The 22,105-nt window shown below is 43.3% G+C and overlaps 1 protein-coding gene across 2 annotated transcripts in view; it reads left to right on the plus strand.

The window, feature by feature from the left end:
- Nucleotides 1–22,105, plus strand: part of SEMA3E (semaphorin 3E) — a 171,249-nt gene that overhangs the window by 75,308 nt on the left and 73,836 nt on the right. For both annotated transcript variants that reach the window (XM_083440749.1, XM_083440750.1), the window contains exon 2: nucleotides 18,162–18,322. In XM_083440749.1, coding sequence (XP_083296875.1) covers nucleotides 18,162–18,322 — 161 coding nt within the window. The remainder of the gene's footprint in view (nucleotides 1–18,161; nucleotides 18,323–22,105) is intronic.

A 22,105-nucleotide genomic window follows, 5' to 3' on the forward strand; every position in this document is an offset into this window, starting at 1 on the left:
ATTGGCATGCCAGGCCAAACTGGCTGACATTCCCCTGCTTTAGCACAGTTAAAGGTGCAAGAACTCTTCTTCCCCTCGCCTCTCCCCTCCCACGCACACAACACTTGGCTGAAACAATTTAAACTGGATAGAGTTGTGAGAATAAAGTAAATATTTAAATAAAGGAAATTTCTTGCATGTCTTTAATGGAATTCACTTAGAACCCAGTTTTTCAAGAGGCATAAGCAGCATAGTATATACAGAAAGCACGAGTGCGCACATAAATGTCTATCACTGAAATATTTCCCAGTATAGAATGTGGAGAATTTGAAAAGAAGGAAAGAGGCATGGCTATTCTTAGCAGAGAAGGCCTTCTTCAAAATTTGTTCCAAATAACAGTGAAGGCCTATACTTATCAGCAGGGGTGGAAGGAGCTGCCAGTTCTGGTTCCCTCACTGTTTTTCCAATCTTAAATTCAGTTCTCTACATTCTACAGCAGTTCATTATTTATTTATTTTAGTCAGCATGAAAATTCCTCAATATTTTAGTATGAATTTCTCCCAATAAACCCATGTCTATCTGCATTTTTGACAAATGTACACATTGTTGCAAGCCGTTTTCCCATATGCACCGCTTAATGTTATTTTCGCTAACGCCTTCATTTTTATGCATATTTTTCTCTAATGTATTCTTTTCGCGCAAACATTGGTTGGAGTACTGCGTATAAAAATTCAGATAAGCGCAAATTTCAAATGATAGCTGTGCTTTGCAGCTTATATTGCTTTGTATAGTGCAGGTTTGCTAAATTTCATTTTAAATGCTTCCTGAGTTGGAATTCTCTTCCATCCCTGCTCCCTGGTAAGCGTGTGTGGGACTTCACAGGCTCACTGACCGTGTTTATGAAAGACAATCTCACTCAGCTATGAGTTATAGAATCAAAGAATCATAGAGTTGGAAGTGACCACAAGGGCCATCGAGTCCAACCCCCTGCCAAGCAGGAAACACCATCAGACCACTCCTGACATATGGTTGTCAAGCCTCTGCTTAAAGACCTCCAAAGAAGGAGACTCCACCACACTCCTTGGCAGCAAATTCCACTGTCGAACAGCTCTTACTGTCAGGAAGTTCTTCCTAATGTTTAGGTGGAATCTTCTTTCTTGTAGTTTGGATCCATTGCTCCGTGTCCGCTTCTCTGGAGCAGCAGAAAACAACCTTTCTCCCTCCTCTATGTGACATCCTTTTATATATTGGAACATGGCTATCATATCCCCCCTTAACCTCCTCTTCTCCAGGCTAATGAGTGATAGCCAAAGAAGAAGAAGAACACATATATGAGATCAGGTGTGGGTCAGGTGTCCAGGACTTACCCGAAACGGCATCACATGCCAACCAGGGAGACCTGGCAGTTCTCTTGAGATAACTACAGTGGCTGCTAATTTGGGGGATTTCCCTAATGGGCCTTTTTCTGGTGAGCGGAAAAATACTACTCATTTCTAACATTTTTATAAGAAAAGAAACATGCTGCCTTACTTTAGCCCCCATTAAATTGCATAGTGACCATGTGAAAAATGTGCGGGCACAAAGTATATCAAGCAAATTAGAGAACTGAAAAATAAGAAAGAAAATTTTGTGTGCTTGCAAAGTTGACCACAATTCGCTATCGAATGTGAAAAACAGTGATAGGCATTCCTGACCCTGTCACTTGCAAGGCAGGTATTTAACCGTTTCCCCACCCACTTATTCCGTGCTTGAAATTCCCTCTTCCTGAAACCGCCATGGAAAATATAAATAAGAAGGTCTCAAGGATTGAAACATAACGTTCAGTTTGCCCCAAGGCTTATGACTAACAGCAGCAGAAAAATTCTTTGAATCCAGAAAATATAAGCAAAATGGCTTGATTGCAATAGTGTATTTACATGGCGTAACACAGAATTTTATGGGTACTTTACTGTAAAAAAAGAAGAAGAAGAAATATTTTAAGTCCAGAGTACACAATAGTAGCATTTTCTAAAGGCTGCCATTTCTCTGTTTCCAAGCCAAATTAAAATTATCAGCAGTTGCTCACACCCAGCCTAAATTCATATGAAAAATATAAGTCTGCTTTTGTTTGGGTTGCTATTTTATGTGTTAATTTGGCAACATGGGTTTTTCTGCCCACTCCTCCAGCACTGTTTGTGATGGCAAACGGCCTCTTCCACTAAAATAGTTTCACATTATAAAACAGCTGGCACCAGCTGCATTGAATGTTTTGCTACATGCATACGTTATAATTAAAACATACACATTTTAATGGGCTGTGGTGCCTTCCCCTTCTGATCTTTGTTTGAACTGGCAGAGGAGATGGGTTATGCAATGGTGTCCGTTTAGTCTTCTTGCCATTCATGATTATATTGTCCCAATGGTCTCTACTCCAGCCAGTGACCCACAACCAATTCCCTGTAAGCCATCAAAGAAATCCAACGCAGAGTGTGAATGATATCATGGAGATTACATAAGGAAACAACCTCGCCAGACCCCTCTGAGCCTCTGGAGGTCTTGACGGCACCTACAGAAATTCTGCTCTTGAGAAACAGGCATTAGAATAAAACATCACAAATGCAAGGCCACGCTCCTGTGCACCACTTTAATTCAGAATTGCAACTACTTGTTCCAGAACAAGGATAAAGGCAGGCTAATCTTGTGGCTGATGGGACGCGGGTGGCGCTGTGGGTAAAACCTCAGCGCCTAGGACTTGCCGATCGCATGGTCGGCGGTTCGAATCCCCGTGGCGGGGTGCGCTCCCGTCGTTCGGTCGCAGCGCCTGCCAACCTAGCAGTTCGAAAGCACCTCCGGGTGCAAGTAGATAAATAGGGACCGCTTATCAGCGGGAAGGTAAACGGCGTTTCCATGTGCGGCTCTGGCTCGCCAGAGCAGCGATGTCATGCTGGCCACGTGACCCGGAAGTGTCTGCGGACAGCGCTGGCTCCCGGCCTATAGAGTGAGATGAGCGCACAACCCTAGAGTCTGGCAAGACTGGCCCGTACGGGCAGGGGTACCTTTACCTTTTAATCTTGTGGCTGCCGCATGGAAGAAGCCACTTTAGATCTTTCTATGTGGCGGTCTTAAGTTGTGGATGTCAGGTGCCAGGCCCTGTGACCAATAGGACTCTTGCAGGACCGGGGCCTTCCTAAGTTTGTTCTGAAGAGGCAAGGCGGTGAGGCCGATTGGTAACTCACAGCACCTGGTGGCAAGAGCCGGGAAGGGATATAAGGTCAGCATTTTCCCTTCGCCTCTTTGCCACAGCAACACGTTCCCTGCCTTGCTGTGTTTGACTCCTTGCCTCTTGATCCTCGGACCCTTGGCTTCTGGACTCCTGGCTCTCTGACCCTTGGACTCTTGGCTTTCTGACTCCTGGCTTCTGGACTCCCGTTCCTGCTCCCACCCCGCCATCTTGCCCCCGGTCCCGACGTCCCCAGCCGGGACTTCGCTCGCCCGTGAACTGGACCGTGACAGTGGAGTGCTGCATCATGCCAGCGCAAATTTGGGATCTAGTGTTTGGTTATGCTTGGGGCTATCACTTACATTGTTTTAAAAATGCAGTAACAATGGCGGACCTTTGCATCTCAAATTTCAGTGGCACCCTGCGTGACATCAACATTTGGCACACAGAGAGCCTCTCGTCTTCCATTCAACATCATAGATGTGGTATCCCTGAGCAGTGGTGTAGCAAGGTCAGGTGGTACCCAGTGCGGGAAATTTCTTGTCACCCCCTCCCACACTGAAATCTAGTAGGATTCCCAAGAGACTGTGATCTACTCACAGTATAAAAAAAACTGGTTGTGATCTACCCATTCTCATTGCCAGGACTTGTTGAGCTTTTTTTGGGTTACATAGTTTGGGTCCTGAGTTGAGGGAGCTTCCCTCCTTCCCTCCACCCTCCTCTTGTTTGTTTGCATGCCTCCTTCCCATCCTCTACCTGCCTGCCTGCCTGCCTCCTCCAGCAGCCAGGGAGTGCAGGGCTCTCAAAACGAAGGGGGAATGGGGGAAGGCAGCCGTCGGGTCGGGATAGGCGGGAGTCGCGGGCGAGCAGCATGCCGAATGTTAGCCTCCTCGGAGATGACACCTGGGGCGGTGCCCCCACTGCCCCCACCTTGCTCCGCCCCTGTCCCTGAGGCTCCGGACCCAGAGCGACCGAACCAGTCAGGCTCCCCGACATCCACCTCTAGTGATAGCTACATTCCATGCAACTTTGAAAACTACTGGAATCAGATGGCAGAGGACTGCAGTGTTTTCTTCCTATGCTGACCATGCATTGGATGAGGGCTGGAGAGATCCAGCTTCAAATCCCCACTCAGTCATGCAGCTCTCTGTGAGCCTAAGCGACCACAGAGAGTTGTTGTAAAGATAAATTTCATAGAATCATAGAATCATAGAGTTGGAAGAGACCACAAGGGCCATCGAGTCCAACCCCCTGCCAAGCAGGAAACACCATCAGAGCACTCCTGACATATGGTTGTCAAGCCTCTGCTTAAAGACCTCCAAAGAAGGAGACTCCACCACACTCCTTGGCAGCAAATTCCACTGTCAAACAGCTCTTACTGTCAGGAAGTTCTTCCTAATGTTTAGGTGGAATCTTCTTTCTTGTCGTTTGGATCCATTGCTCCGCTTCTCTGTCCGCTTCTCTGGAGCAGCAGAAAACAACCTTTCTCCCTCCTCTATGTGACATCCTTTTATATATTTGAACATGGCTATCATATCACCCCTTAACCTCCTCTTCTCCAGGCTAAACATGCCCAGCTCCCTTAGCCGTTCCTCATAAGGCATCGTTTCCAGGCCTTTGACCATTTTGGTTGCCCTCCTCTGGACACGTTCCAGTTTGTCAGTGTCCTTCTTGAACTGTGGTGCCCAGAACTGGACACAGTACTCCAGGTGAGGTCTGACCAGAGCAGAATACAGTGGCACTATTGATCTAGAACTACAGTGGCACTATTGATCTAGATGCTATACTCCTATTGATGCAGCCCAGAATTGCATTGGCTTTTTTAGCTGCCGCGTCACACTGTTGGCTCATAAATCATTCAACCCTGTGGCTGGCCCTCATTGTTGTGGTTGGCACCCATCTGTCTTGAGAGACAACAGAGAGTGCCTCCCCCGGTGAAGTCAAACCACTGCATTACAAAGGAGTGAAGAGCACTGGTGGAGGAGGAGGAGTGGGGGGGAGTGCACTGCCCCTAGCAGCGCGATCCCAGTGGGGTGCCATCGCAGCTCCCCCCCCCCCCGCTCATGCTGCACACCACGCCCCCAGGATGCACGCCACGCCCCTGTGGGCAATGCATCTCACCCCCAGGACGTGTGCCAGCCCCGCTCCTGCCTGCCTTGTGCCCCTAGGTGCCAGAGCATGAAGCTCCACCACTGCTGAAGTGACCTTGTGTGGTGTAGTGGTTAAGAGCGGTAGTCTCGTAATCTGGGGAACCGGGTTCGCTTCCCCGCTCCTCCACATGCAGCTGCTGGGTGACCTTGGGCCAGTCACACTTCTTTGAAGTCTCTCAGCCCCACTCACCTCACAGAGTGTTTGTTGTGGGGGAGGAAGGGAAAGGAGAATGTTAGCCGCTTTGAGACTCCTGAAGGGGAGTGAAAGGCGGGATATCAAATCCAAACTCTTCTTCTTCTTCTTCTACCTTCCCAGGTTGCAAGCCTGGGCAGTGTGTCTGGAGGTCCAGGGCTGCCCTGACAACAAGACACAGACACCCCAGCCTCGCTGGAGTGGTCCAAAGGAAAGGAAAGCAATATATTTGGCATGCCCAGCAGGAAGGAAGACAGCAAGAGCCTCTGTCCAGGAGGTTTAGCTGTCAAGGGTACTACAAACGTTCTCTTGTCCCTGCTAACTAAATGTGTCCTATATTAACCAATGTATTTCTACTGCAAAGCCTCTGTCCACAAAAAAGCAGAAGTGGCAAGGCTCCCTGCTTTGTGCACTTCGCTATGTGTGAAGTAGATGAACGGATGCATGAAGTACTTACTAGATCTAAGCTCTGATAGGAAACACAAAGGAAGCCAGCCTCAAACAACTTCCAGCTAAAACCCAGTGATGGAAGCTAAAACATTCCGTGTTTGTTTTCTTAAGCAGCCTTGAGCTTGGGCAATGCTGAGTCTATAATTAGATATTGTTGGCTCCAAGTACACAAAGTCTGGGCACATATGTTCTACCAAGTTTTTTCCATACCTAGGACTCGGCAACACACCTGCAAATAAAACGTTTTAAATGTGTTGTAAAGTACAATATACAAATGTGACCCTAGATGGAGACAGTGAGCTATGCAAAATTCAGTGTATTTTTCAAAATGTTTTTGTTTTTTGTTTGTTTTTTAAAAAAGCATTTTCACAGCATTTTTTAATATAGATTCCACCCTAGTTTCTGAAAGGTTAGCATCTGTGATGCATTGCAACTGCTTATGGCGACTACAGAGACAACAGCTGTATTGCCCGGTGAATGTATCATTTTATTTATCATACTTTTATCCACATTAAGGCAGTGCATGGAATTTATCCTCACAAACACACATATTACATATGCTGACAGGCCTATGCAACGGTATAACATTTTCGGGAGTAGTCAAGTCATTTAATGATTGTTCTGTACTGCTTTTAATTGTTTTTCATGTTGCTGTACACCACCTCATGTGTCGCAAGAGGACAGTATGTAAATATAAGAGCAAATAGTCCCATTGGGTTGTGTGTCTATCGGGTCTCCCTTGTGAACTCTGTTGAGCTGTGACTATAGAATTTGGGCTCCATGTAGACCAACAATGTTGTTGTTGTTAATTAAATTTGCTATTGGCTTTATCTTGCCCAGGACAACCCAAAGAAACTTGCATCCAATCAACCAACCAACTAACTAACCAGACAATAAACCCCACAGAGATACATTAAAACCAAGAGGAAAGAGAAATACATTAAAAATATCCCACCCACTTCTAAAAGGCCACAGTTAGCAAAAGGCCAAAGGGGAAAGTTTTCTTTTTCTTTTTTTTCCATAATATTTTATTAAGATTTTCACATAGAAAAAAGGAAAAAAGAAAACACAAAATCCAAAAAGAAAACAGGTAAAAACAAATAAAAACAATTCCATTTTCATAATATTGCTTACATTCGCTTATTTCCCAGACTTCCCCACACCTCCCCTCTCTGTATTCCAATTCAAATATTTAATCAGCAAATCCCTTCCCTCTGTCTTGTCCTTATCTTTATCTTAGTGTGTTATACCTTAAATTCTTCATCTTTTTAACCTTCGAGTTTTCTGTTCTCCTTCACCACATTATTACTAATAACCCTTTAACCTCCATCCAACATCATTCTAACATTCATTAATTTTATAATATTTCTGTAAATAGTCTTTAAATTTCTTCCAATCTTCCTCCACCGTCTCTTCTCCCCGGTCTCTGATTCTGCCAGTCATTTCTGCCAGTTCCATATAGTCCATCACCTTCATCTGCCATTCCTCCAGAGTGGGTAGGTCTTGTGTCTTCCACAAAGGGGAAAGTTTTCACCTGGCGCCTAAAGATTTGTAGTGAAGGCACCAGGCGAGCCTACCTGGGGAGACCATTCCGCTGCTGTAGACAAGGCCCATTCTAGAAGATGCTCGTCCTCTGAGCAGACTGCCAGGAACTGAAGTTTTCCTACAGGACCATTGTTCCCATAGCAGCCTCCTCAACTTGTGGTCCAGAAAGGCACAGGAATCTGCCTTGTACTAAGTCAGTCTATAGTTTATCTTCCAGCACAATATACGGCAATCTGACTAGCAGCATTGTTTTAGATTGTTTAACCTCAATCCTTAACAATACTACACTATATATCACTAAATTTTGTTTTTGGCGTGAGTGTACTTATTGCGGAAGGCCCCCCACACTGCTGCAGACATTCCTTCAGAGCCATAATTTCAAAGTATGTTTCTTCCAGTCCTTACTTAAGTTAAATTATAATGTGATCTTATAGGCGAGACTATTCAGCTATGCAAGTGGTTAAAAAAAATAATGAGTCATGCTTAACAATTCTGTTATTAAAGTTGAGAAGGAAGAAATCTAAATCTAACAGAAAAGCAGTGACTTCCAGACTTTAAATGCTGGAGTCTTTGAAAATCTACACACACACACACACACACACACACACGGGATGAGGCAGGTATTCAAGATGTGCAAAGCTTGAAATGAAAGAAGGTGATTTTGTTTTGAGTTGGGGCCAATGCCCTTCAATCTGAGCCTGACTCAAAGTGGGGCTTGCCCTCCTCCACTTCCGCAAAAGGATATCCTGGTTGATGATACTGAAAGCTGCCAAGAGATCAAGGAGGATCAACAGGGTCACACTCCCCCTTCTCTCTCCTGACAAGCACAGGTCGGCCAAGGTGGTTTCAGAGGTGCCCAAACTGAGCCAAACCCCTGAATGAAATGGATCCCCCAAAACAGCCTCAGCCAAACTGCCTGGATCTGGTTGGCAGCCACCCTCTCAAGAACCTTCCCCAGGAAGGGGGTATTCATAACCAGCATACATTTAGAGCTTCCAGGTCCAAAGACAGTGCCTTCAGCTTCAAAGGTAAAGGTAAAGGTACCCCTGCCCATACGGGCCAGTCTTGACAGACTCTAGGGTTGTGCGCCTATCTCACTCAAGAGGCCGGGGGCCAGCGCTGTCCGGAGACACTTCCGGGTCACGTGGCCAGCGTGACAAGCTGCATCTGGCGAGCCAGAGCCGCACACGGAAACGCCGTTTACCTTCCCGCTAGTAAGCGGTCCCTATTTATCTACTTGCACCCGAAAGTGCTTTCGAACTGCTAGGTTGGCAGGCGCTGGGACCGAACAACGGGAGCGCACCCCGCTGCGGGGATTCGAACCGCCGACCTTTCAATCGGCAAGCCCTAGGCGCTGAGGCTTTTACCCACAGCGCCACCCGCATTACATAGCTTCAAAAGAGCTATGTAAAAGCTTTCAGTCGGATGATGCATGTGTGTGAGTGCCTGTATCTTACTTTTCATAAATCAAATAAATGGGGGTGGTTCAGCACAGAGAATATATGGCTCAAGGTCAAATCTTGCCTCTGCTATGAACTCACAGGGGAACCTTAGGTAAGCCACTCTCAGCATCCGCAATGTGGACTATGGTAATTTAGCTGGTGGTAAAATCTCAGTTGTACTGAACATATTATGAAACATTATATACCCACTTAATGGGCTGTATGTACTCACTGTTAAAATAGAGTATTGCACTTGGTCAATCCAGATTTTCTGTCAAGAGAAGCCAAATTGTACAGCCTGTATAAATTATAAAAACTTGTATGCTTTCCCTCCTCCCATTGTGCTGAACATGAGAAGGGCAAGGATGCCAAAGAATCATCGCAAACCACTGGAAAACTGGTTCAGCCTCTTCTTTAGCTTTTGAGATTTCAGCAGCCACAGAAACTTGCTTTAAAAGGGGGGGGGGACAGAACGGAACAAAAAGCTAAGATTCTCAGTAAGCTGATTGGTACTATTCATCAGTTTTCCTCTATGGGCACAGCAGTCACTCTGGAGCCCAAATTCCTTTGGAAGTGCATCACAATGAAGTAGGACTCTTGGAGGGTGTGTGTGTGCAAATAAAGTGCTAACAAATCAGACTTGTGAAAATTCACAATCTGATTTAGCTGGATTTTGCTAATGATGGTGTGCTTGTGTGCATCTAGAATTCCTGCTGATACTCTGCAGAAGTTCTGAACGTGCAAAGAAGGCGCTTATTGGGACAGTACATAACAATACAGCAATTTGTATCAACTGTCACGTTTCGCAGGCTGCACGAGATAGGAAACATGTGGCCTTATCCCGTGCAAATCAGTAAATCCCTGCACATTGGAATGAGTGGCGCCTTTCCAGTTGTTAACGCCAACTGAAAGACGCTGCCCCTGTACTGTTTTTGAAAACTGTATCAGTCCAAGATCCTGCTGCTCCACGTGGGATGGATTGATCCTAGTAGCGATGAGAACTTTCTTTTTACACATCATTTATTAACTGTTTATATTTTCTGATTCTGGACTCAATTTGTCACTTTGCGTTCTTCAACAGATATGCCATAATTTTTTCCCCATCCCCAGTTTTAATGGTTCAACTTGAAATCTATGGGTTTCTATGGGAGGGGAAATGTCCTTTTTTGTTGCTGTTCCATTACTTTCTCTGCCCCCTCCTTTTCCTTGTCAGTACAATGCTGCTTTTGTGTTGTTATTCCTTTAGATGTTTTGGGATCAAGATAGCTTTACATGAGCTGCCAGTCACATGCCATGCTAGCCTGTGGACTGAGCGCCCAGTGTAACTCTCCAGGGATAGATTGCTTCTATCCATTATTTCAAAGGAAATTCAATTTAAACATCATTCCGAAGACCAACCCTCCCTGCCCCCACCTCTTCAAATTCGGCATCTTCATTTTAAATGAAGGCAGCAGATACCTTTTCTGTCAAAACACTGTAGGAAGAATTCCACTCTGTCTCAACTGGTAATAAGCGTGTAGTGACTGGTACACCTTAATAAACCAACGTCCCTAAGGACCTGTCTGTCTGTGGCTGATCAGAAGAAATACGTTGCTTTATTTGAACCACGTGTGCTTTCTAAAACATAATGATCCATGATTTCAACTACTAAAATGATTTTAATTTGATGTGCCTTATAAAATATTCGTAACCACACTGCTGCCAGATAGAAAGAGCATTGTATCGTTCCACATTCTGGACTGCTTAAATGTTTCCGTGACCTTTTGACAGGAAAAGTATTGGAGACTCGCATTGAAGTATTGAATGCCTATTCATTTTACAATCTACATGTTGAACAGGGGGCAATGAGATAGGTGTGCTAGTTTGCAAAGCAGTACCTAAGTTCCCCCAAAGTACCATGTTTGGTGACCTTCAAGTTTTTGGGTATAAAGCAGGCATAGGCAAACTCGGCCCTCCAGATGTTTTGGGACTACAACTCCCATCATTCCTAGCTAACAGGACCAGTGGTCAGGGATTATGGGAATTGTAGTCCCAAAACATCTGGAGGGCCAAGTTTGCCTATGCCTGGTCTAAAGCTTCCTGAAGCATTCACTCATTTCCCCAAATTCCCCCCTCTCACAAATTTTCCCATTCAAGACTCAGGGAGGTTTTGATGATGTTCAAAATAGTTTACTCATTTGCCTGATGTTCCCTGATACCAAGGTGAGGGATTCTATGGAATGCAGATAGAATTGATAAGAATAATGATCTGTTGTGACCTTCTTGTGTTTTGGCGCGTTCCCACCCACCCACCCCTTTGTCTTCCTTCTTCTTTCCTCTTTCTTTTTTCTTTTTTCTTTCCCATAATGGCTTATGTTCTATGCCATGTACTTTGATATTTTTTGTAGTTTTTTAGCCTTTTCCATTATTATTATTATTATTATTATTATCGAGGATTTTTCTTTTGTATTTTTGGTTGTTTATATTTATTTGTATTTGTTTAAAGCAAAATAAAAATAAAACAAAATAGTTTACTCAGTGTGTATTAATAAATCACCAAGAACTCAAGGACTAATGAGAGGCATTGACTCTGGTGAAAGCTTTTGGAGAATAAGTGGTTGATCAGAGAAAAATATAAACCATTTTCCCAAAAAGTAGTAGACCATGACAATACAAGCAAACATTGGTGTACAGTGTCTGTTATATCACAGTTCTGGACCAGGTGTTGGATTTTAAATTAAAGCTCCTGATTAACAAGGTTGCATATATATTTTTCTGGAAGCAATTAACATGGAAATGATCAATAAGTTTCCAGTAGATTCCACTAGATTTTCAGAAGAGACCTTTATGTTGTGTAAAACACCACGTAAGGAAATGTCAGGAAGTCAGAATATGCTGCAGTCTGAATGTTCTGAATGTTCATGACTAGACAAATGGTGGCTTGCTTGTATGAATTCATTTCTCGGACATTACTTCAAAGTTTTCATTGGAGTCAGTTCATGTGATTAGCTGATACATATGACCCAGAACTGTGATGGGGCTAAAAGCTCTTGGCATTTAACTTCTCTGTAGAGGTACTGCCCTATTCTACAAAGGCAGGTCACTGTGGAGCAGCCACCAAGGAAGGCATCCTGCTTGAGTTGACCATGATATTCAGATAGTGTTCTCTTACTCATTTCCAAGATTAGTGTGGCAGTGTTGCTGGCTGGTTTTATAGGTATATCATATCCCCTTCTCCATAATGTTGTGATCCCTCGGTGGAGAGGCTATAACTCAGTGGCACAGCATGTGACTTTGCAATGAGGAAGGTCTCAGGCTTACTTTCCACCTCAATTTAAAGGATCTTAGATAGCAGGGCTGGGAGGTTCCTCAGCCTGAGACTCTGAATTGCTACTCCGGAAATAATACCGGATATGAGTGGGTCAACTGTCTGACTTGGCGTAAGGGAACATCACATGATCCAGTTTAGACAATTCTTGGAAATTTGCTTCTCTGAATTATTATTGTGACACAGTCTCAGTCCCACAAATCTGACCCAGTTGTACAGCTGACATCAAGTACGTTGCTGACAGTGAGATTGTCTGTCACATATTGATGTCAATAGGAATTTTGATTTGGCAGAACAATGGGAATCTCTATTATCTAGTCTCAAAATCTTCAACCTTTCATCTGTGTGGAGATTATGAGTTATAAGCCTCTGATATATATATATATAGATAGATGTTGATAGATAGATAGATGATAGATGATAGATAGATATAGATAGATAGATAGATAGATATAGATAGATGATAGATAGATAGATGATATATGATAGATAGATAGATGATAGATAGATAGATGATAGATAGATGATAGATAGATAGATAGATAGATGATAGATAGATGATAGATTAGATAGATAGATAGATGATAGATAGATAGATAGATAGAGAGAGAGAGAGAGAGAGAGAGAGAGAGATAGAGAGATATAGATAGATGGTAGATAGATAGATGATAGATAGATAGATAGATAGATAGATAGATAGATAGATAGATGATAGATAGATAGATATAGATAGATGATAGATAGATATAGATAGATATTCTGAAATGCAAAAGAACCCTCCCAAAAGGTAAACTTTATGCCCACCCTCACTCCCATTTTTATTTTAAAAAATGTCTCTTTCAAGTTTGTTTTTTGAGAAGAGACCACCAATAAAATGGTTAACATTTTAATGCTGTTCTCTTCCAAAAAATCTGAAGGACGATTGAAAAAGGATACTAGAGAACTTGTTTGTTTCAATATTAGATTAGGGATTTTATTAGATTATAATTACCAGTTTGTTATTGAATTAGTTTATTTGAAAGGGTGCTCATTTATTTGTTTGGAGAGGAACCTGTTCCTAAGGCTAAATTGTAAAATCTGAAGCTATACAAGTTGCTTAATGTTCATATGTGGAGTTTCAGCCCCAACCCCTTTCATGGAAACTCCAACCTCCCAGTGGAAACCTGGGAGGGGAAGCAAACACCATAATTCTTTGTGATCATGAACTTTGGTTTCAGTAGGATTATAAAAAGACTCCTGCCATAGATCTTGGCAGGTTTGTTATGTTTTATATTTCCATTGTTAAGATCTAAAAACAGATCAGTTTCAATGACACTAGCTGAATTTGATATGTGTTCACAAAGGAGCATAAACCAAGTTCTTATAGGAGATGACAGAGGAAAAATTAGGAAAATAATTTCAGTCATACAGAGCCGCTTAAAAATCTAGACAGGCTGTAACCAATTTTACAGTGTAGATGTGTCTCGTGTTTTTACAGCCTTTTGGATTCTGTGCAGTAATAGCAACCAGATCCAACTGAGAAGGGAAAATGTAAACCACTCTGTCTTGCTTGTCTTCAGGATGGCTCCAGTAAAAAAAAAAAGTGTCCAATCTTTTCTTTTCTTTTTTAAAGTGTGAGGATAAATTTCTGAACTTCATGAAACACTTAACCTGCTCTAAGAACAATAATCACTCTATTTAATTTCAGATGTTGACTTGTCTTTATGAATTACAATTCGCTTTTGCACCTCCAATTTATGGCATGGGAATGCTTTAAAATAGAGCACAACTTTGAACAATTCTGCATGCCCGCGGACGGGATTGCTTGAGGTATCTGGTCCATTTCCACTTTCTGGTAAAATCTACAAAGAGACATTGTACTGTCCCTTCCACACACACACCCGCCCCACCCCCCTGGGTGGCACGAGCAACAGGGCTGTGTAGACAGCAGTTATCCATCAGGCCTTGCCACCACTGGCCAGGGGGTTGGGTTGTCATCTAATTTTGCTCCCCCTCCAAACAAGAAGTCTTTCTGTCTTCCCCCCACACCTGACTACGTCCATCATATTTTAAAAAGGCGTTTTCTGCATTCTCTTCTCCAGCAGGTACCAAGAAACGTAGACAAATTAAATGTCTTGGTAGCCTGCCAACATCCTGACAAATATTCCCAGGTTTAAGAATGGCAGGAAATCCATTTGACAGCCCTTTGCTAAATTGATAGTTGAAGACACGAGATGCCCGTTAGATGGTCTGCTCACATTACATGAACTTTGTAGATTATTACATTATACAGTCTGGGATATTATTGCTTGGGACATATGGTAACGTGGACCGTTGCTCCATAAAGAAATCATGAAAGGGGTCCCTTGCATATTGATGAGTTCAAAATGCCGCTCACCAGTGCCCCACATCTGGAAGGCATCTTCCTTGAAGGATGCTCCATATAATTACTTGAGATTGAGGAAGATTTCACAAGAGGTTAGAGAATGTGTGAAGTAGGTCTGCTTGTGCAAACGATATACTCTGTAAAATCTTTCACCTGTCTGTCTGTCAGAAATGTCTTCACAGCTCTGACCGGAATATCAACTAGGTGTACAATAGATAATGACTGAGGTGCCTTCCACTGAAAAACTATCGGGGGTCATACGATTCACTGTTCTAAGAGAATTTTTTCTTTCTTTTCATTTTGGTGCTAACTTCAGTCACCTTTCTATAAAGCTTCCCATTGTGTGACCAGGCGGCGACAGCCCCAGCCCCCAGGGATCATAAGGAAGGAATAAAGACTCTGACAACGTTATATGGAATTAAAATTAAGCCACTACTTTATTGAACTTCTGAATGTAGGAAGACCTTGGCTTAGGCCTTGGGCGTGTATCCCTCCCAGCCCCCCAGCCGGGGGGAACTGGGATGTGGGGGTGCTCTGCGAGACGTAAGTGTAGCAGACAGCCCAGCCCATATCCCCACACGCAGGGTAGTTCACTGATGACCTTTCAGTGTCTGGCCAGTGACACCCAAAATATAACCCCTTTAAGAGGGGGGGCTCTGAAATCACCGCCGCAGGGGGCTGAGTCACCACTTCATGCCCCACCCCCCATATAGGGAAGAAAAGGCTAAAGGATTCCACCCAAGGCCATAACTGCCAAAGTTGTGATGAATTGCTACAGGGAAGACAAAACCTGCCAATGCAGGAAAATTTCTTCCCTGTCCTTCAACCATTTTCCCATTAACGACCGTAGAAGCGCCCACCAAACAGGAAGAAAAAAGTTAACCTGCAAACAATAAACATTAAACAAAGGGAGGGGAGGGTGGGTGAATCTCCAGAGCCCACTGCCTGGCTATTGTTGGCTCCACCACCTAATTATAAATGGGGCTGGCCCCACCTCCCAGCAAAAAACTTGATTACTGAGGCTGGGCGTGAAAATTAACACTGAGAGGCAAGCCAGCCCCTGTTTGCCAGTAAGCTCCCTGGGAATTGTAGCACCACACGCGATCCTGCAAAGGGCACCCACAATGTAAAGTGTGAGTGCTCATTATTAAAATGAAATATGTTGTCAGTTTTCACACTTACTTGAGACTAAGAGTAACCTGTATCTGCTTAAATACACATAGAATCAAACTGGGAGGAAAATATTGTTTTCCCCTCATGTGTTGCAGTTGAGAAGCTGTTTTACTTTCAGTGCAAAGCATTGGCCATGCCATCCTTTTTGCTTGTGATGAATTGGTGCTATTGAAAAATGAACATCAAAATGTACTAAGATTCCGTAAAAAAAATGTACTAAGGGATGCTGAATATTGTAAATATTTATGCACGGCCTACTGTGTCTGGTGGCATGAGAACAGGATTGAAAAGTCTCTGTTAGGGCTCTCTCACCCAGCAGTACTTGCCACAAACCTGAACCCAGGAATCCAGTAGTTCTCCTTTTTATTTTATCTAGTATTTTTCTTTTAGCCAAAGTACAAAAGCCAACTGGTTTGAATTTTTGAACAGGGGGTAAGCCTCAAGATGGGTCCTGTGGAAACTAGCTTTCCCCCTTCCTTCTAGAAGGTTTCTCACCTGAGATCTTAGTTCTTTCCCCAAGATATTCAGAAGGAAACCAAAATCTTTAAACAGAACATCCATACCTTAAAGATGAGGCTGATGAAGCATCTCCTTTCTCCTGCAAGCTTTTCTCACCTCCAGCTAATGTTCTCCTGTCCCTAGTGCACAAGTGTAAGCTTGCTCGAGAGGTAAGAGTAGACTGGAAAACATTCTCATGTTAGGCTGAGCTGAGCCAAGTGTCATTGGTTCAAGAACACACAAGTTAGGAAGCAGGACAGGGTTTCCCTTAACTAAGAACAGCAATGGGACATCTATGACAGAACCCAGGTATAGCTAAGGTTTAGTACCTCTTAGTGACCAAACTTAGTGACCAAAGGTCCGTATAGTTAAAGCCATGGTTTTCCCAGTAGTGATGTATGGAAGTGAGAGCTGGACCATAAAGAAGGCTGATCGCCAAAGAATTGATGCTTTTGAATTATGGTGCTGGAGGAGACTCTTGAGAGTCCCATGGACTGCAAGAAGATCAAACCTCTCCATTCTGAAGGAAATCAGCCCTGAGTGCTCACTGGAAGGACAGATCCTGAAGCTGAGGCTCCAATACTTTGGCCACCTCATGAGAAGAGAAGACTCCCTGGAAAAGACCCTGATGTTGGGAAAGATGGAGGGCACAAGGAGAAGGGGACGCCAGAGGACGAGATGTTTGGATAGTGTTCTTGAAGCTACAAACATGAGTCTGACCAAACTGCGGGAGGCAGTGGAAGACAGGAGTGCCTGGCGTGCTCTGGTCCATGGGGTCACAAAGAGTCGGACACGACTACACGACTAAACAACAACAACGTGACCAAACTGTATAATGACATTATCTACACCATCACCCATCACTTGAGATCTTTCTTTCTATATTTGAAATTGTGTGCTTCTAAGCTCCAACCTTCGCTCCATCAAACATCAGACCTGATGGTGTGATAGTGTATTTTTATTCACCACATATATTTATATACCTTTTGGCCCAAAGGCTAATGCAAAATAAATATAAAATGAAAGTAGAATGCATAAAATACATCAATCAAAACAATATCAAACAGCAGAAGCAGTCTACATGTCTAAGGTTCACAAGAACTTGCAGCTCTTTATGGCAGTGGTTCTGAAGTAGAAATTGTTTTGATCATTTTCCAAGGCTGCAAAAGAAACGGCCTTGCTTTTTCATCCTTGCCAACATGGGGTTGACAGGTTCAAGACATAACCATAAGACTAGAATGCATATTTTTGAATAATAGTCACCAAAGATATCACAGCAATGGTTACACCTCTTGGAGACATAGACATGGCTTGTAGTATCTTGTAACACCTTTATTATGGCATCTTTGGTGGTTGTAGGGTGTTGGGTTTTTTTGAGAAGAATTTAATTTAGGATATATAATCTACAAATCTATATTCTTAGTCCTGTAGTAAGTGTCAGCATATAATTGTGTGCAAAATCTAGCTACCCCGGTATAAGCTTGTTAGGCATTAGACGATTTATGTCAGGACAATACAGCTGTAGAGCTCTGGCAAGTAGAAGGATGAAAGAGGACTTTCAATTGATTTAATCTAACCTTTCTGATTTTTTCTAAAGATATCTTTATTGAAAAAGGAAGACTCTCCTTATTGTGTGAGTGAACGACTGATGTATTGAGAAGCAATATTGAATTGGAAAGCTCTCCACCTTTAAGCTCTTCCTTTAAGGTTAAGGGAATTCAAAAATGAAAACCCAGGTATTCCATAAAGTTAAAAGCTTGGGAAGATCTAACTGTCCTGGAACCATTTTCCTGATTACCCAAGGGAATATGAGTGTAAGGCTTTTCAGCACTTATAATGTACACTTTGGTTGTGTTTCAGAGCTCTGGGATTTGAACAGAACATCAGTCTTCCACAGTCCATCTGGATACCTCGGCCTTCATGTAATGCTTCTGGATGAGTATCAAGACCGGCTCTTTGTGGGAGGAAAGAACCTGGTATATTCTCTCAGCTTAGACCGAGTCAGTGAAAATTACAGAGAGGTACAGTAACTATATATGCTACAGTAATAGCAAGACATTCTTTATAATGTGGGGCTCGCTTTCTTTCTTTCTTTCTTTCTTTCTTTCTTTCTTTCTTTCTTTCTCTCTCTCACAATACTCTGGGAGCACCATTTGAGCAAGCTCGTTCCAAAATGTCCACTTCAATGAGGCCTTATGCTGGTTAATTGACCTTTAAAGCCCTTTGTGGCTTAGGGCCCTGGTATCTATGGGACAGCCTCTCCTGGTCTGCCCCGCAGAGGACCTTAAGGTCCATGAATAACCATAGTTTAGAGGTCCCAGGCCCTAAGGAAGTCAGACTATCCTCCACCAGGGCCTTTTCAGTGATGGCTCCGACCTGGTGGAATGCTCTGTCCCATGAGACTAGGGCCCTTCAGGATTTAACCTCCTTCCGCCGGGCCTGTAAGACAGAGCTATTCAACCTGGCCTTTAATTTGAATTCAGCCTGATTTTTTATTTTCCTTCTCTTCCCTCCCCCTCCCCTTTTTATGAAGATCACCCACTCTGAGATCCCACAGCTAATTCTCCCATGGCCTCCTCGCTGGCCCAAGTAGGACGAATTCAGCCAGCTAGCCCTGGGGATTAACTAACTGATTTTTGATTTTTATTGTTATTCATGTTTCTATACCGTATTTTATGCTGCTTTTATAATTAAGTGTTTTAAATTTGTTGTTAGCCACCCTGAGCCCGGTTTTTGAATGGGGAAGGGTGGGGTATAAGTAAAATTATTATTATTATTATTATTATTATTATTATTATTATTATTAATTTCCTCATGTGCTGAGATCTCACCTTGAATGTAACACATAACTGGTGTAATTGAAAGGGATTGTACATAATTTTTCTCTTTTTTTGGCATTCACTTCTTGCATTTACTTTGAGTGCACAGTTTCTCGTGGGTTCATTTGTGCAATCTCTTGCCTCTCCGTTGCTCTGTCTCTTAGTAGATAAAGTTGCCACTAAATTCAGGTGTGTACATGCTCCCATTCGCTCTGCATCCGTGGCTCCCACTGCGGATTTATAAAGCAGTTATGTATGATGTCGGCCACTATCCGTATCTATCCTGTATTTATCCTGCCGTGTTTTGATACATATCCGCCCCAAGCCAGCTTCAATCCAAACTAAGCGAAAGAATGACCTGTCTGCGTTTTTTGCGTGTCGAGGTCCCCAATCCACCCCCCAAATAACTCACAACAGACACGTAATTTTTGTTTAAGATTTTTGGCATGATTTTGGCCACAACTTTATTCAAATACAAACTGTGAGTGGTTGTTTAGGCATGGGATAAGACTATCTGTCCCCCCGCCTGGGGACAGAACTGACTTCCGGGCACCACCGAAAGACAGTGCGGGGGAAAGCAAGTCGGGGAGGCATTGGAGCTGAGACACAGACCCTCAACTCTCACCCGCCTGCTCCCCGAAGGCTTGCCGGCCCTAGTCCCATTCCAGGGATTGGACGAAAAGATGGCAAGCCCCAGGATTCCTTTAACGGAATTCCCTTTCCGCAGCAACCATGGAGGGGCAGGCACAGCCTATCCTAACCCCTCCTCCACCAGATTTATAACCAATGCCTAACCACAACCTTACAAGTTGTGACGATTTACTACGCAGTAGGCAAAAACCACCCAGCCAGCCAATTTGCCAGGTGGAAAAATTCCTACCAGGCCCCTGCTCAAAGGCAGATGACCCCATGACAGGCATAGCAAGGTCAACGCAACAACCCCTTACTCTAGGGCGGGTGGGCGGGTGATCCGTTGCATGCAGCAAAAGAGAAAGCACAAGGCTGCGTGCAGAGTATTTAAACCTTTTACCCCTCCCACCAAAATTGCAACATAACTTTTACCCCAGCAACCCAGTGAACCAATCACTGCCCCAGGCCATCTTTAGAGACCCTGCCTGGTAACAGAGGGGTGGCTCAGTAGACCCCACCGCAACACGTGCTCTCCCTGAAGGAGAACATGCTAAACCACAAATGCTTGTGCAAGCTTAAGGAAGGAAGGATTGCTTTGTGCTGTAGGTAGAGAGTGGGACGCGGGTGGCGCTGTGGGTCAAACCACAAAGCCTAGGACTTGCCAATCAGAAGGTCAGCAGTTAGAATCCCCACGACGGGGTGAGCTCCTGTTGCTCAGTCCCTGCTCCTGCCAACCTAGCAGTTCAAAAGCACGTCAAAGTGCAAGTAGATAAATAGGTACCACTTCAGCGGGAAGGTAAACGGTGTTTCTGTGCGCTGCTCTGGTTCGCCAGAAGCGGCTTAGTCATGCTGGCCACATGACCCGGAAGCTGTATGCCGGCTCCCTCGGCCAATAAAGCGAGATGAGCGCCGCAACCCCAGAGTCAGTCACGACTGGATCTAATGGTCAGGGGTCCCTTTACCTTACCTAGAGATTGGTAGAGATGTAACAAAAATAACAAAAGTTACATGCCATTTGACATGAAACCTCAAAGATGTTAGATCTGAGGTTTTGCTTTCATTTGACATCTTTCACCTTTCTACCACCACTTGAAAATTGGATGGGCATCCTTCCAGCTTGTTGGAGACTTCAGAAGCTCTACTGCCATCTCTGGCCTGTGACTTTTAGCTCAGCTTGGGAAATGACAAATGTTATACCACTTACATGCCAGGAGTGGGGAATCCACCTATTTTGTGAATTATCCTTTTTTAAAGCCTGACCACTTTCATCTGCATCAATTCAAAGCATTTACAGCACATCTAAAGAAGCAGCTTTATCTGATTACCATGGTATATAATTTCAGGGTGATAAGCAGGTGCCGCAAACCCTCAAGAGGTGTCCATATACGTTTATCTCAGTAGGAAAGCAATCTCTATAAGAAGTACCATCAGAAATCCTCCAGACAAGAATAGGGAAGATTTACTGTAAGGCAAGCTATTATTTCCATCTGATTATGTCCATTGATAGCATACGGATCCTGGATTGCAAGAGGATGCAAAGGCATTTAGAAAGTAATGTGTTTTTCAGCTATTAAGACCAAGTCTATATCCTATAAAATGACACATTGAATATTCAGTGTCTGTTTGCAGGAGGAATATTTATTCCATTTGAACAGATTCTTCAGATTCATAACTATTGCTTCACTTCCTGCATAGCTCATTGTTTTGCCTGGAGGCTTCAGTGCAAGACAGCCAAATCAACAATAAGTATTTGTGAAACACTATGCAAAAAAAATGTGAAAGGAGGGAGATGTGTAGAGGAAAATAGTCTATATTATTATGCTGTCGAGAAGCAGCATTGCAAGTTTTAGTTTCCTTGGGATGAGAGACAACTGGAGTCTTACAGTATCTTAAAAAATGTTTTATTTACAAATGCACACATGAACCACAGTGGAAGCAAGCAGACCATTAGCAGTTGTTTTTTTTTAACTTTGATTTTGCTTTAAACAGGTACATATAAATATAGACAACCAAAATTGCAAAGGAAAATTCCTTAATAGTAATGAGAGAAAAAACTTTAAAAACTACAAAAAATATCAAAGTACATGACACAGAACATAAGCAACTAAGGAAAAGATAAAAGAAAATAAAAAAGAAAAATAGAAAGAAAAAGAAAAAGAAAAAGGAAGATGAGCCAAAGCAGGAAGGCTCATCTATTGTACACTTCTGTCAAGTTCACAACAGATCATTATTCTTATCAATTATCTCTATCTGCATTCCAAAGGAACATTTCTCTATGCGGCATCACTCTAAACATAGCCAGATCTTTCTTGCTGAGCCCTTGTCCCCTAAATAATTATTTAAACATTAGCAATT

The sequence above is a fragment of the Podarcis tiliguerta genome (assembly GCF_965153285.1).
Source record: "Podarcis tiliguerta genome assembly, chromosome: 5".
In the NCBI taxonomy this organism is placed as follows: Eukaryota; Metazoa; Chordata; class Lepidosauria; order Squamata; family Lacertidae; genus Podarcis; species Podarcis tiliguerta.